Here is a 17,504-nt window from a genome sequence, read left to right as displayed (position 1 = left end):
AGTCTTTACACCTGTAAGAGCTGTCCTATTGCATTCACTATAGGAGCTCAAATAACCATCAAGGATTGTCCTATAGCAAACCTGTGTGTATATATATATATATATATATATATATATATATATATATATACATACATATATACAGCACATATGTTACAACCAACCTCAGGATTAATACAAGATGACTAATTCAATGTATTTACAAAGTTAAATTTAAAACGTTTTCATGAAAATTTTATCTACATAATCTTTTAAAATCAGTTTAAAATGTTTCCTTAATGGTTTAGGTGTTTGGTTAAAGGGGCATTCCCATCTGGGACTTTAATGATGGCGGAGTTCTGTGCCTGAGCCCTATTTTAATTGATTTAACGTTAATGGACCTGTGCACAGAATTAGGCTGCCATGGGATGTATCGGTAACCTGAACATTTGACGCCATCTGTACACCAATCAGGAGATATCAGCTTTGTGTCAGGTACCCTTTAAATATGTGAAAATGTTACTTTACATAAAGGAAATATTCAAGGACTTTTTTTTTTAAACGTGCTCAGGCAGATGTTACACATAAGAAATTAAGCGGACAATGTCTTGTGCCGACCCCAATGGTAGAAGTCCTGTGCATCGGGACTGGGGCTCCATGACAGCAGTGATGACAGAGACCAAGGATGGTTAAGTAGTGTTTTATTTTTTTTGTTTACTTCTTAACTGAGCGCATTACAATAAATCCCTAGACAAAACTAAGTGAACAATATCTATACACAGCATTTTTTTTTCTTTTTTTTATCTTAGAATAGATATACAATATAAGGATGGACTAGATGTACCAGGTGGACTAGCAGTTTTCTATGTTTCCATTTTAGTACACATTAATTAAACTCCAGGTGCCTACTACCCTTAAAGGTTATTCCACTAGACAGAAAAGGGAAGCAGGGCAGTCATTGTAATTCATTAATATTGGGGTTCTTTTTCATTTTTGGGTTCTCCTTTACTATGTTGAAATACTCCACTCAACGAAGAAACAAAGAAAAGAACTAATGAAAGGCCATATTGAGTAAAGTCTGAGGACTTGTGTGCTCTTATATGACTGAATATTAATGTAGCCCACCCACACAACAGTGCTCAGGCGTCTCCCACACGGCGCCAGCTCAACTTCTTATTTCTGACATTTCATTTTTGCATCCTTTTTTTGGAGTAATAGATACACTTTTGTATATTACACAAAGATTACTGTATTGTGCCCATTTTTTTTAATGTTGGAAAGGATTTTGACAGAAACTCATATAGTTGCTTTACAGATTTTTAATTAAAGCAAGTCTGAAGTCTATCTGTTTGTGACAGCACACTATGGTAGCTGCTAGTATTAGCAATATATTATATTGTTGGACATTCTCGTTCCATTTCATGTCTCTAACTGTAAAGTCGATTGGTTTATTCTTGCCATAGTTCTATGCAGCTTTTCCTATTGAAATGTTTTTATGTTAGAGTCCACTTCAAAACTAAACACACTCCAAAGGGGGGCGCCCTTCTACATCCTTGTTAGCATGTCAGATAGTTAAGAATTAGCTCATGGGTCATGTAAAGAGCATGCAAGGAGAAATGAAATATGGTGGTGAGGCTCTTTGTAATGGCTGTGGATCCACTGAACCGCTGCTAGGGATGGTGTAGGCCGCACCAGGGAGCAGAGTCTAAGGGGCTGCTGGTCCTTACTAGAGCTTGCCGCAAGGTGGGCTGGATTTGCTTCGGCAGGTAACCCTAGGTGAAAACCTCTGGCTTGGCTTGCTAGTGGTGGTAGGCGAGGTGCAACTGAAAACACGCAGGTTGGCAGGAATCATGGGCAGTAACCATGGGCAGGAGAGCTGGGACCAGTATGCTAAGGGTAGCAATGCAGAGGCTCCAAAAGGGGGTTTAGGGCAGGGACAGGCATTTCTAGGAGAGTGCATTAGTGCAACAATCAACTAAGGGCATTTTGCCCCCATTTTGCTGCGCGTGTGTGCCCTAAGAGACAGCGCTGGAGGGAGCGAGCAGGAGTGTGGATCGGTGAGGGGCCCTGCGGGGCTGAAGGGGAGGTGGCACTGGGCCCTGGCATGTGGGCTCCGGAATCCAAATTATCAGGAGACCCAGGGAAGCGAGTGCGTCGGTCCGGAGCATGGGACACTGCCACAACCATGACTATAAAATAGAGCACTATATAATAGAGCTCACTTTGATCTTTGCCATGGTGGCTCTCTCTTCTAAATACACCACTGCAAGCTGCAAGATATCTATCATCTGCATAAATCTACATTTTCAAGCTGGTCACTGAAACCCCAGTACAATATATGTAAACTAAAATTGTCATTTATATTCATAGGGGAGTAAACAAGGAAATACAAAACACATTGCAGACATGTGACGGCTTACCTGTGACTGTGCATTGACATTTGCGCCATTTGTTACCAAAACTCTGACAACTTCTGCTTGTCCAGCCAATGATGCTATGTGAAGTGCTGTGTTTCCCTTCTGTAAAAAGGAACATGGTTTTATATTATTCTCAATTGTAAAGTAGTTGTCTAGTTTACAAAATCTGTTTTTACATCCCTTATCTGTAGAAGAGTCAGTACACTAGCGCAAACTTTTAAACTGTTTAGTAGCTCCCAGGCAGGCCCGCTTCTGCCATGAGGCGGAATGAGCCTTCCGCCTCAGGCGGCAGATTTTGCGGTCCGGCAGGGGGCGGCATTATGTCCCCCCTGCTGTCATTTTTGTTAAGTATCACTTAACAAAAATGACAGCGGCCGCTCACCTGTCCCGTCGCCTGCGCTCTCCACATCCCGTAAGGTCCCGCGATGTCACCCTGCAGCTGTCACGGACCTCCAGGCTGTGGTGAGTGCCCGGGGTCGGTGGGGGACACGCTGGGGTGATCGGGTCGCACGGGGCCGCCCTGCGCGACCCGATCACCCCACTCACTCACCACAGCCTGGAGGTCCGTGACAGCTGCAGGGTGACATCGCGGGACCTGACGGGATGTGGAGACAGCGGAGAGCGCGGGCCGGCTGCGGCGTGGGACAGGTGAGCGGCTGGCTGCGGGGGGGGGGGGGTTGCGGGGGGGATGCCGGCCATCACTCGGGGCGGCCGCCTGAGGTTTTCCTCAGGCGGCAGAAACCCCAGAATCGGCCCTGCTCCCAGGTCCAGTCCGCAGATCATCGTCCGTGTACGGATGGAGTTCTACAGATGTGTGCATTAGTTTCCTCTAAAGGAACTGCCCTGTCCTATATTACACACATGACCAACTGATTGGAATAGAGAGGTTTTCTTGGCAAATAGGATCGATGGCTTATCCTCAGGACAGGCCATAAACTTCTGCTCTTTGGGGTGCTGACACCCAACACCTCTAATGGTCAGCTGATCAGCACCAACACTACACAGTGAACAGACCTGGAGGTAGTTAGCGCCATTTACTGTGTTGGGGTATTGCTGCCAGTCAGATGCCATTCCAGAAAATGGGATCTTTGCTGCAGTAACCAGGCCTGGCCCAACCACTATGCAGTGAACAGAGCTATCCACTTTTAGTTCTCTTCATAGTGTAGTGCGAGAGCCATACAGCCAATTTCCACATGTGCTAGATGTTGACACTCCAAAGACCTACGACTGATGAATCACATTTGCCTGGAAAGCCTGAACACTTAGGGGCCTATTCCACGGAGCGATAATCGGATTATCGCTCCGTGGAATAGAGACAAAGATCAGCCGACTACATTATTGATTGGGCCCCCATCGACCCATGGAATAGGTCCTCCTACACTTTATACTTTTGTTGGCCGTACTTGTTTGGTCATCAGTTATTGAAGGTGTATGGCCAGCTTTAATGCACTGGTTGACAAGCAATTAAAATTAGTTCTATGGCTAGCTGTACAAATTAGGTCCATGGCTAGCTGTACACATTAAAATACTGTCAACACAACCAGCTGATTTTGGCAGGATTGGCTGACTGTCTAATGTGTATGGTGGCTTTCCAACTATCTATTCCCCAGACAACACATGTAAGGAGAGAGAGATGGGTTAGCTATGTTGTATTTTAACATGTCCAATAGTTTTGTTATCAAGGGAGATAGACCATAGATGTGTCCAGTGAGCTAAGCATGTACTGTATGAGTATGAGGGAACTGGGGAAGATATCTGTCAGATGAACAAGCATTTAGCAGACAGGTATCTAATATGCCCAAACTAGGGACATCTGTTCTACGTTGAAACACTTATCATACATATGGAGCTAGGCAAGAAGACATTATTTGTAAGCAACAATGGGTAGGTTTTTTTTTTTACTTCTATGTATAATGTCTATCATTTGTAATATTACGTTACCTTATGTCCTGCACATTGAGCTACTTAATAATAAAAAATATTAGAACATTTATTGGATCAAGAGAGGTCTAAAAGTGGTTGGCCAGTTAGGGAAACTGGATAGCCCCCTCCTGGAGACTAACAATTTGTTCTATATTTGTATATTATTTTTTTCTGTCTCCATCGTCAAGTTCTGAGCCTCCTGCTTCCTGCTGAATGCACAGAAAACTGTGTGTAAGCTGTTCTCTCCATCTACGCTTTGAAAACCCTTCCCCCCCACACACACTTCCTAGATGGCGGTCTCTGCACTCTGTGATGCCAGGAGGGCTAATCTGAGGTCATATTGCTGGTGACCTCACTGTGATTAACCATCCTGATGTTACATATTGCAATGACAGCAAACCAGTGAGCTGTTTACATGAGCTGTCTCAGAAGGGAGGGGTGAGGAGGAGGTTCAGAGCCGAGACAAAGTGAACAGTTCATAAACACTTTTCTGAGTCTTCAGCAGAAAGCAGCAGCTTAGAACTGGGAGAAGGAGACAGAAAAGAAAATAACTAACACATATGGAACAAATTGTTAGTCTCCAGAGGGAGAAGGGTGATTCAACATGTATTTTACCTAACTGGATAACCCCTTTAATGTCCAGTGAAAAACCTGTAGTGGTGTATTGAGTACAAATACATATGGGCTCTGGTGCCTTAGGGGACTCAAAGGGTCCGCTGTCATTTAAGGACAGTTTTAAGATGACAATGGAGGTATAGTAAGTATTTAATAATTTAAACTTATAAATGACAGAACCTATACAGTTTGTAGTTTAGAAAGTGTAATTTAGACATTTAAGTGAATTTTATACTCTACATAAAATATTGCATTAGCCTTTGGATATCCTGCCAAAGTAATGAGACAATCCACCATTGCTAGTACCTTATGCTTTCTGCATTAAGGTAATTTTACATGTGCCGATCTTCGGACGTCTGCAGTGTCTTTAGAAGGCACAATGAATCGAGCGACAGGCCAATTAAATGTATTGCTATTGGCTGCACATCCCCAGTTGACACATGGTAACGGGCGGCCAATAGCGGTGTATTTTTCCGCAGTACAAAAGATGTCATCAGCGAGGAACAGTTTTCCCGGCTGATTGCTGTCCCTTTTACACGGGTTGATTATCGGCCAAAGGAGTGTTTCTACAACACTCCTGACCAATAATGGCCCCATGTAAAGGGGCCTTAACACTTAATTTAATCTCCCATCAAGCGACTAAAGGAACATTGCGCTGTACTAATTCAGCTGTGCAACCCAATGTCAAGAGAATTGGTGAAACCGTGTCTTAAATATAAGAACTGGATTTATGGTATAAACTGAGATGTAAACCACAAACCTTGGTTGCTGCGTCCACATCAACACCTCGTTGGATGAGTTCTGAGACTATTTCTACATGTCCTTCTTTCGATGCAAGATGGAGAGCGTTCAACCCATTCTGAGAAACAGAAATACACACAATTATAGAACATGTAACTAACAATGGTAAATCTCTGAACCTGTCTTCATTTCTTTCTATACCTATTCCCCCCATAAATGTATCTTCAGCCTTTAAGCCTTATCAACCTCTTCATTCTATTACAACTTCAAACAGCTTAATAGACCTGGCACTCTCCAGTAACCTGCTGATATGTCCCTATAGTGCACGAGATGCTGAGGATGAGGGTGTTTCTTACCTTGATCTTCAGCACTGTTTTCGGGAACTTTGTACTTTATTTGACATCTAGATGATGCGTTGGGTACACTTTGGACAGGATGACCACCCTCAGTTTACCGATCTGCCCCCCGCTGGCCCACCCCCTCCTAATGAATAGTTTCCCTTTAGTATCTCCCACTTTTACGCCAACTCCTAGCCTTGCCCTCATTGGTGCAGTCTCTTAGGGCTTCACCCTGGATCTCTACTCTTCTCTTTTCACCCATGAAAAACATGAAATTAATAAAGGCCCAATTACACAAAGCAATTATCGGCTATACTCGCCTGATAATCACCTCATGTAATAGAAGACATGATGCGACATGCACGATGTCGGCTGATCGTTGTCTTTCAACATGCTGAAAAATAAACAATCACGATATCAGCGGTATTCTGCTGTCGCTCCGAGCAATAGGAGCAACATCAGCACACAGCCGCTATCTTCTATGGCCTGCCCAGACGATCTAGTGATCACCCGGGCACCCCCCCCCCTACAGCTCCCCGTGGCCCCCCGGCTCTTACCAACTCACAGCTACACATGTAATAGCACCAGCAGCGAGCAGGGAATGAGAAACAAGTAAGCCCTGACCTGACAGGTCAGCGCTCGCTTGCTACCTCTCGCCGGCCCTGTGTAATAGGGGCTTTAGTGATAGAATGACATGGGGGGGGGGGGGTTCCACCCCTCCCATGAGAGCTTCCAATCTATTGCACAAGAGATAAAGAAGCAATAGATATAGCCATGTACAAAATACAAATCTAATTTTCTAATGCTAAGTGCTTACCTGGTTGCAGACATTGATATCCACACCATTTTTCAAATAGTCTAGAGCCTTTTCTAAGTTACCGGCTCTGGCAGCTCTCAGGTAACTTGCACTTGTGTCAGACTGCTGCAAGAAGAAGAAAAAACAATGATTACTCTCAGTTTAGAAAGTGAATACCTCGAAATGCCACACATACAATATATCAGAATATGGGAATGGTGGAATTAAAGTGCTTTAATCTGTACATGGCTGAAAAAAAAGGTATGAACCCTAGAAAAGAAGAATTGTTTTACTATACGATTACATTCTTTGGTTTTAATAAGTAAATGTTTTGCTTTACTTTTAATTTGTTGTTGTTTTTTTCTTTGCTTGAAAATAATATAGTCAGATGACTACATGGAGCTTTTGAATCCTCTTTGCCTAACTATACCATAGGACTAGAGATAAGCAAACTTGGGCTATGTTCACACACTGTATTTGGCTGTTAAACAACAGCCGTTGTTGCAGAGTTCAACAACAGTCGTTGTTTATCAGCACTGCCTAATTGCATAGCAGTGTATGGAACAATGGACGCAGAAAATAATTGACAGGTGTATTCTGTACGGCCGCTGTTCAGTGAACAGCAGCCGCACAAAATAGGCTATGCTCACAGTGTAAAGTACCGCTCCCGACCTAATTTTACACAGTGGGCTATGGCAAATTGGAGTGCGGGCACATCCATATGTGCCCTCATTTCAATTAAAATCAAGTGATGTTCATCCAGCCGATACTGCTATCGGCCATGTGAACATGTGAGACATTGGCCATTGTTTGACATGTCCATGTCAAATAGCAGCTGATGTTCTCACACTGTGAATATGGCCTTTCAGTAGGTTTGGGCCCTTGTGAACCTGATTGCTCGGCATTTGACTCCTGCAGCCTGGAGGAGATGGATGCAGCCCTGAACTTATGGTAAGTTTACTCGTGTCCTTTTACATGACCACCAAGATGGGCGCTCGTTTGCAGTGCCTTCAGAAGACATGATTAATCACAAGGTCAGGCTGCACAAACGATTACTGTATCATTCATTTGGCTTTTTATAGATATAATTAAGAATTATCTTTATAACCACTCACTATAAATTAGTGTGATTACAAGCGATAAATATAAATTTTAGAAAGTCTCTATTTGGTCGATGACACCATTTTACATAATTTTCATTTTAATGATTTATGGCAGAAAGGTGAAATATGCCCCTTTGTTCTTTGCAGATAATACGTGTATTCACATTTCTCTGTTGTCTATGGCTACCCCTTGTGTAGAACCTCATGTAAACAGTGAGAGCAGGGTGGATCCAGTTCACACATGTCCACCCCTTCTACAGGAGGCAATTGTTTAAAAAAAAAAAACAAATGTTCAGCATTGCTCATTCTGCTTTGGGACAGAGGCCAGTGTATTTTGTTGTTAACACAGACAGAATATACTAGAGGTTAGGAGTCATGGAAACAACCACACAGTGCACCCTAAGTCTGTATCCTTTATCTGAAAAAACAAAATACCCAACATGAAAGATCCCTAAAGTCTTAAGTAGATTATTAGATTATAAGCATTCCCATAATCTGATAATTAATAATTTAACAATCTTACTCAAACAGGTACAAATGTATAAATTCATGAGGTCTCTCCTTTGAATTCTTAATTTGAATTTCACAGGTCTCTAGGAATATATTATGAATTTGCCTTTTCCATGTTGCCAACCTCATTTTTTGCCAAAAATACTTAAAACTTTTTTTTTTTTTTAAATCGTACATTTCTTTGAATAAAACCTAAAATTTTGAAAACATCAACCTACGCAAGAATGCAATCTTTGTAAGAATCTATTTTTTTATTTGAGATGCTGGCCGGAAGTCACACGTTTTTATGGACTGAATTTATGGACTCTTGGCAAACCTGACAGCGTTGGCAAAGAATTCTCTGGTGACCTTTAAAATTTGTTACAATTCATTTGTTTTTGTAATGATGCGGAAGGGAGGAATGAAGACACTAATAATTGTCAACCAGTATATGTAATGCAGGTAACTTGCTGCCCTTGAGGTTGCCTTCTTCGGTTGCCATATGTCCTAAAAAGACTTATTGGAATCAGTCTCTTACTACACTATTCTATTATTATTATTATTATTATTAATAAAATACTTTAATTTTCTATGTTATCTAAAAGTAATGAAAGAAAAATGCACACTGCACTGTATATGCATAAGATTCAGTATTTGACCAGTAGGAATCAATCAATAGTTCATGTAAACACTTGGATCACTTTTCAAGGTTGTGTGAATGATCCAGGAGCTTAACCTTCAGCTATATGTTCCAGTTTGGATTTTGGAAATGTTCACCAGTTCTCCTTTCATTGTAAACAGAAACAATAGTGGAAACTGTTGCCTTAGTTGCACAGTATACGCTCCGGCCGGGATTCAATCCGGCTGCACAAAAAACTGACATGTTAGTTTTCTGTGGCCGCTATTCATTGAATACCTGCAGCACAGACATGTCATTTCACACAATGGAGAGTGCGGCTCCGGCCGCATGCTCCATTGTGTGCAGCAGTGATTTGGGATGCGGGTGCACACTGGTGCGCCCGCATCCAAATTCACCAGAAATAAAGATCATCTGGCCGGTATTGCAGTACCATCCGGGATGATCCTTAAAGACACCAGTCCAGAATAGCCAGTGTTATTTACCGCGTGAACATGACCTAAGTCTATGTTCCCATAACGAGAAATTGACGGACCTCTTTTTGGACAACTGTCATATTACTGTCTATCAGTAATGATGGCTGTCATTGTCAATAGATAGCCGTCTTTTGGCTCTAAAATAAAATCAAGAAATGCTTAGCTCACATCACGTTTTCAGCCCTACATCGGGCTACACGCCGGGAATCAATAAAAAAAAGGATGCTGACATGCAGCCAATAGCCCCATTGATGTGAATGGGGCCATTGGGCATTCTGTCCAACTGCCCAATGGATACTTCTTTTGTGCAGGACTCAAAAGTGTGGTCTTCCACGCGTTTAAGTTGTGCACAAAAGAAGTATACGTCCGGCAAATGAAGAAAACGTAGTTACAAAATAGTATATGGATACATAATCAATGCAGGCATGTAAATAAAGCTTATGTCGAGGACCAATGCTGAAAGTGGCAGAGGGTTAAAGGGGTATTCCCCCCCAAATTATTTTTGCATTAATATGTTGCCCACCCGTAGCTTTCCATCTTTACAATATAAACTTATTATGGGTTCTGCACAGTTTTGCTGCTATCTAGATGCATTCACCCCCCCCCCCACCAAATGCAGAGAATCATCAGCTCTCAGTCCAACCCTGACACGCTCGGCATCACGTGTCCTCAGTCTCTTCAATGGGCTGGGTTAGCGCTTGTACCCCAGTTCACTGAAGAGAGGGAGGAAAGTGAGACAGTCACAGCTGCTGCTGCTGCTGCTGTTCACTGTCTGCCTCACTAAGAGCACCCAGAGCTCACCCGTCCCGCACCCTGTATCCCCCCACCCCCCGCAGCTCACCCGTTGGCCTGTGAGTGCAGCCCTCCCTTCCCCCCCCCCCAAAGCGATCTCCCGGCAACCCCCGTCCCCCTCCCTACAGCCCGATCTCCAGGTGCCCCCCCCCCCCCCCAGTATAGCCCGCAGCCACCCTCCATCACCGATCCCTCCCCCCTGCGTCTCACCCGGCAGAAGCTGTGGCTTTCCCAGTTCTTGCAGAACTACAGCTCCCAGCATGCTCAGCCTTCTCTCCGTGCATGCAGGGAGTTGTAGTTCTGCCCGAGCCAGGAGAGCCGGCCTGTAAGTGCATGTGATCCCAACCATGTAATGCCGCCTGCCGACTGCCCCCACCGTGTAAGGCCGCCTGCCCTAACCATGTAACCCAGCCGGCTGCATCAACCCCCCGCTGAACCTCACCCGGCTGCCCGCATCGCCACCTCCGCACTGGCGTCTCACCTGGCCGCCCGCATCGCCACCTCCGCACTGGTGTCTCACCCGGGTTAGACGCAGGGGGGGGGGATCGGTGATGGAGGATGGCTGCGGGCTATACTGGGGGGGCACCTGGAGATCGGGCTGTAGGGAGGGGGACGGGGGTCCCCGGGAGATCGCTTTGGGGGGTGGGGAGGGGGGGCTGCACTCACAGGCCAACGGGTGAGCTGCGGGGGGTGGGGGGATACAGGGTGCGGGGCGGGTGATCTCTGGGTGCTCTTAGTGAGGCAGACAGTGAACAGCAGCAGCAGCAGGGTACAAGCGCTAACCCGGCCCATTGAAGAGACTGAGGACACGTGATGCCGTCTCGGAGGGTGGGAGCCAGAAGCAGGGAGTGTGTCAGGGTTGGACTGAGAGCTGATGATTCTCTGCATTTGGTGGGGGGGGGGAGGGGGGTGAATGCTTCTAGATAGCAGCAAAACTGTGCAGAATCCATAATGAGTTTATATTGGAAAGATGGAAAGCTACGGGTGGGCAACGTATTAATGCAAAAATAATTTTGGGGGGAATACCCCAATAAGCTGATGAATATAACTATGTTTTTTTTTTCACTGAGGCCATTTTAGATGAGCCAAAAAAACTTTTAATGCTGTGTGTGTGTGTGTGTGTGTGTTAAGGACCACTAAAATGAATTAGATCCTGTCATAGGAAGCCCCCCCCCCCAAAAAAAAAACACAAAACAAAACATTATAATGGCTTTCCTGGGCTCCTCTGATATTAAGCCATACTAAGGGGCCTATTCCACGAAGCGACAATCGCCTTGTGGAATAGAGAGAACGATCAGCCGATGATCCTGTCATCGGCTGATTGTCCATTTAGGTTCAAACCTAAAATCATCGGTCGCCACCCGCGCATCGCTAGGTGGAATAGCGGGCGCGGTGGGTGACCGACAATTTCAAAACATCATACATTACCTGTCCAGGCACAGGTCTTCTCCTTCTTCCAGTCCCGAGCCGCAGCAGCTTCGGATCGGCCTGTATGAGCTGACAGAGCGCTCTGCCAATCACTGGAAGCAGTGATTGGCTGAGTGGTCTATCAGTTCAGACAGGGCGCTCCGAAGCTGCTGCGGAGCGGGACAGGGAGAAGTCCTGTGCATGGACAGGTAATGTATGAAACAAGGGCTGCAAGGACATTGGTAATGATGTCCCTGCAGCCCTCGCTAACGATTGTCGGGCTGTGGAACAGGCCCAGTAAACGAGCACCGATCTAGCAGATCGGCGCTCGTTTACATCGTTGATCGGGCCCCCATCAGCCCATGGAATAGGACCCTAAGGGCCCTATTACACGGGACGATTATCATGCAAAAAAATCATTATATCGTTCGAATTCAAACGATAATCGTTCTGTGTAATTGCAGGCAACGATCAAAAAATCGTTCGTATGTCGTTGGTTTAGATCTAAACCTAAAATTATCGCTAATCGTTCGCTGTAATTCCACGTTTGTTCGCTCAAGTTCCGCATCACTAATCGTTAGTTCAGTGTAATAGCACATTGCCCATTGTTTTCCTGAGATCAGAAGGAGTAAACGATCCCAATAATGATCACAATAACGATCGCAATAACGATTGTATCTAACGATTATCGTTCTGTGTAATATGGTGAACGATTTCAGGTTAACGATAAACAATCTTGTTTGCGATCGTTTATCGTTAATTGTTAAAAATCGCTGGGCACAGTATAAATGTTCAGGAATAATGACCTGCTGGTCAGTTTTTCTTTGACTTCCAGCCATAATTCCCATCATCTACAACTAAATTAAAATGCTAAAGTAGATGTTGAAGTGATAGTTTGTATATATTATAGCACTAATATTTACTGAAGGCATCTTAAAGGGGTATTTCCACCTTATAATGATATGTAGGTAGGAAATGTAATCGCTTTATGATTAGTGGTGGTCTGACCTCTAAACCCCCCAACATTCAACTGAAAAAGGGACACCGTACTGGTGGAGTGCTGTGACCTCTCCTGTACTTTTTTCCTTCACCAGCAGCATATAGCATTACAGAAAAAAAACTGTGAGCTTTGTTTTAGGCACTATATCAATGATGCAGGTTAAGCAAATACAATTATATAAATCTGTGTCATAACCACGTCCGGTCAACCCACATGTGTGAAATTATAAAAGAAAAGAAGAAGAAAAAAAAGCAAAATATACTGGTTCTGCTTTTGGTACCACATTCATGTGTACCTGTCATTAGGCAGCTTTACCTAATTGGGGTGCCTACTGTCAAAAGATTACGTAACTACTGTATGGATACCCCCACAACAGATGAGTCCTATTCCAGAGTCCTATTAAAACATAATAATAGCAGTGCGGGGGATCATTGAGGTAAGTAAGAAAAATTTAACCCATTCCATCCTTTTCTCTAAATTTCTGCTGGTTACCTATAAAAAGGGTCAAGATACCCTTATACAGTATGTATAATTAAACCCAAAACTATCAAAGGGGTTTTTCCTGCACTTAAATTTTTCCTCACCTACAAAATAGGGAGAAAAAAAAAACATTTGATATTGAGGGTCCATCCATTAAAAACCCAGTGTTAAACACTAGTGATGAGTGAACATCCCAATGTTCGGTTCGGATCCCGAACACGAACATTAAAAAAAAAATTATCGTGATCGTTCCGTGTCCGTGTTTACCAAACATTCACGAACAAGTAACGAACATACAGTAAAAGCGTACATTTTAGTCTACGTACATGCATACAGATAATCAAGTGCAAAGCGTAAATTATGAAGTTATGTATGTTCGCAAATTCCAATATGTTAAAAAATGATCGTTATAATCATTCAAACATGAACAGTTAGCGCCATGTTCGTGCAAACATACGAACATTTACAAACATGTTCGCTCATCGCTATTAAGCACAGGAATCTCAGAGCTCCCATCTGATGAATTTGAAGTCTAGTGTGCATGAGTATGCCACTCTATTCATAGTCTATGGGACAGCAGGGCTCCATTCAACCTCTTCTTTACTGTGGTTATGCAGTCAGGCCATTTTACTGATCGAGTAGTGGGACCCAAACAATCCCATTTATCAGAAGCCTGACAGTCTTACTATAAGCCAAAGGTGTGTATTATACAATAGTCTTGTCAGATACATCATAGCTCCTGAAATATGGGAAGTCATGGTACCCTGTGAAGTGGAACTTTAGACAATAATATATTGTGTAGATCTGGAAAAAAAACAACGTATATGATTTCTGTCGGATTTGAAGTATACTACCTAATAGACAGAAGCTGTCATTTCATAGTGTATGACCATGGCAATAATTTTTCATTTTACTTTCTAGCCGCCTATAAATGTTCCTGTGCACTAACACCAAGGAACATAAACACTATAAGGTCATAGCAAGAACTCTGCGTGGCAAATAGGAGATCAGGAGAACCGGAGCTTGATATGCACCAATTATCTGAAGATGTCACCTCAGCTATGTCAAGGCTAAACGCGCACAGATGGCCCAGACATTATTCATAAAGTGGGTCACAGAAAAGACAAGCTTTTGTTAGGCAAATTTTACTGCAATGTGGTGTCATATGGTCTAGCAGAAACTGCACAGGTTAACATCTGTATTTACACAGAACCCTTGCTGAGCTTTTCTTCCACAACAATAGTGCAACTACACAGTATGTCTACTGAAAGATACCAGCAAGGAAAGACAAACATATCTCACCCTTCACGGATTTCTACACGGTCTAATGGCTAAATATTTACTATTTACATTTATAGTAATAAGATATATAGTAAATACTTGCTATATAATAAATATTTCTTTCAACTGGATTCTAGTATAAATGACATTTTTCACTTTAATTATTCAAAGTTGTATGGAGCTGTAATGTGAGAGCAGTAGCAGTCTATGAGGCCCCACAGACCCCACTTTGCCTCCAGTTCCGTATGTGGTCCTTTCATGTTGGTGTTAGTATGGGCCGCAGGGAGTTTGAGCATACAGCTATAGCATGTGCATGAAACTGTAATGATGATTTGTGGCTTTCTACAGGTTATTCTTTCTCATCTACCAGAATCATGTATAATGCCATTAATAAGTGATAAAAAGAACCTATACAAATTAATCAGTCCCAAAGTCTCAAGCAGGTGTAAACCTAGTTACATTACCCTATGAAGCGATCAAACATTGAGTTCATTTAGACCCATCAGCTAAACATACCAATTTCAGCAAGACTAGCTGGATGGCTCCTGACTTGAGTCACAGGAGGATTGCATCAAAGAAGTGTTGAATTTCAAATGTTCAATCCTTTTGTTCTCTGGAAGATAAGTCGCTTTTAGAGAAGTCTGGCAGCGGCCTACTGCCACCTCCTCCATTGAGAACACAAAGGCCTTCATGCACATGTGGGGGTTGGGAAAATAGGTATTATGGGGGAGATTTATCAAACTGGTGTAAAGTAGAACTGGCTCAGTTGTCCCTAGCAACCAATCAGATTCCACTTTTCTTTCCTCACAGACTCTTTGGAAAATGAAAGGTGGAATCTGATTGGTTGCTAGGGACAACTGAGCCAGTTTCACTTTACACCATGTTTGACAAATCTCCCCCTATGTGTATGGCCCACTTAAGATTTTTACACATTTTTTCAGAATTAACTTTAAGACAAAACACTACATGACCTTCTGAGTGATGATGACACAATAAATGTGTACAGATCCATACTGAACAAGTACTTCATTGTGTCTTATAAATGGTATTCTATAATAGTATGAGCTAGGCTACAGTTATGAAAAAGACATGATCCCAAAGCTTTAGGGTAGCCACCATCATAGCAATAGTTAATTGGGTTGGCTCCACTGCACATACTATTATTCTCTATTGCAGTATGAAAACCACATAGTAAAAGTAATTCTGTGTCTATTTGTGGAAAAGGGTTATTGACCAATCTACTCCAAGTAACTTGCAGTATATCAACTCAGCCTTCATTTTTTTTTCAATGTTAACCCCTATTAACAGGATAGAGGACAACTATCTAATTGCAGGAGGATCGACTCCTGGGGCCAATGGCGATAATGATAATCCTTTTAGAATAGAGTAATGGGCCATGCATCCACAACACTGCTCCGTTCATTCTCTATCGGGACTGAAGAAACAGCTGAATGCTGAATTCAGCTGTTTGCCATACAGCAGGGATGGGAAACCTTTGGCCCTCCAGCTGTTGAAAAACTCTAACCCCCATAATGCCTCAACAGCCAAAGCTTTAGATTCGACTGTCCAGGCATGGTGGGAGCACAAGCAGAAGTAGAGCCAGGCCGGGGCCGAACTCAGAAGGAGCGCGCCATTAGCATATATATAGAAACTGGACCAGATCTCGGGAACCAGGTAGCAGTTTAAAAAATGGATGGCACCATGAGAATCTGCACAGTGGCGCCAACCAGGTGGCATGAAAATATTTGCTACTGCTTTTAGTGGTACTATCTAGGAATGGTCCGAACCGAGTTTGGTTCGGGTTCGTACGAACCCAAACCCTCGGTAATGATTCCCGCTGTCTACCCGCTCCGTGGAGCGGGCGGATCCAGCGGGAGGACCGCCTGGAAAACTGGGATACAGCCATAGCCATAGGCTGTATCCCAGTTTTCCAGGCGTTCCTCCCGCTGTATCGCCCGCTCCACGGAGAGGGCAGACAGTGGGAATCTGCTGCCGAGCGTTCGGGTTCATACGAACCCGAACCTCGGCAGGTTCGGTCCATCCCTAGTACTATCGCCTATAGAGGCATATTTCTTGCCAAGTACCAACTAAAAACAAAAAGAAATAGAATGTACATTGTCTTCCTCTTTGATAGTATATTTACACATAACTGAAGTAGTGTGGGCTATTAAGCCATATTTCTCAGTGTTTTGAAATCTACAATCTACAGAGAATAATTATTGGGTTGGGCAACTAACATTTTTTCAGTTTCATAAGAAATGTTAACTAAACTAATCACTTCAGATATAAGGGGTATTAAAGGATTTTTCCAAGTACGTGTGATAATTATTTTGTACACCTTGGCAAAAGACAGTTATTACTACACTAATAAGTAACAATGCCATATGTGGCACTGAAGGTGCAATAGTAATCCTCTGTATAATGTCTGTAGTAACAAGAAATATATATCAAAAGTTTTGATGAGTAGGTGTCTGGGTGGCGGTGCTGAAATCCCCACCAAGCAAGTGGAGAAAAGCACACAGCTAAACACTTCTCTCCCCATCTCTCTCCTATCTGCAGCAGATTAGGGAGCCATGGAGCCTGTCTGTGATGGGAGAGATGGAGAGAGATACACATAGCTGAGGGCTTCTTCCTGCTTGTTTTACTGAGTGATGAAGGTCTCCGTACACAGATACTGACCAATAATTTTTTTTAATTACAGCAACACATCAAGTTAAAAACAGTACATGGGTATCTGCGAAAAGTGCAAAAAATAAAAAGGATGACAATTTGCAATTTGAAAAAAAAAAATTAAAACATGAGTCATTTGCTGTTTTTGGAGCCAAATATATAAGCCCTATTTTCTACTGCAATGGGTAAATGTTGTGGAATATTTACTAAAACAACCCAAAGCTATTGTAAGGAAAAGGGTATTGTTAAAGAACCGAATGAAAAAACTGCAACAAACAGCAGTGTCCTTAGATTACTGTGACACGGGATATCCTATACAGCAGACAAGCTCAAAGCTGAGCACGCATTTTATATATTGCA

General features: G+C 43.1%; 1 protein-coding gene across 7 annotated transcripts in view; it reads right to left on the bottom strand.

Moving 5' to 3' along the window:
- Positions 1-17,504, bottom strand: part of ANK3 (ankyrin 3) — a 506,950-nt gene that overhangs the window by 155,018 nt on the left and 334,428 nt on the right. For 6 of the 7 annotated variants that reach the window (XM_069980293.1, XM_069980295.1, XM_069980296.1 and 3 more), the window contains exons 3-5: positions 6,831-6,935; positions 5,695-5,793; positions 2,400-2,498 (exon numbers count right to left, since the gene is read on the bottom strand). In XM_069980293.1, coding sequence (XP_069836394.1) covers positions 2,400-2,498; positions 5,695-5,793; positions 6,831-6,935 — 303 coding nt within the window. The remainder of the gene's footprint in view (positions 1-2,399; positions 2,499-5,694; positions 5,794-6,830; positions 6,936-17,504) is intronic. The other variant, XM_069980291.1, reaches the window with a different exon arrangement.

Source organism: Dendropsophus ebraccatus, chromosome 8 (assembly GCF_027789765.1).
Source record: "Dendropsophus ebraccatus isolate aDenEbr1 chromosome 8, aDenEbr1.pat, whole genome shotgun sequence".
Taxonomy (NCBI): domain Eukaryota; kingdom Metazoa; phylum Chordata; class Amphibia; order Anura; family Hylidae; genus Dendropsophus; species Dendropsophus ebraccatus.
This window is presented reverse-complemented; position numbering and strand designations above follow the sequence as displayed.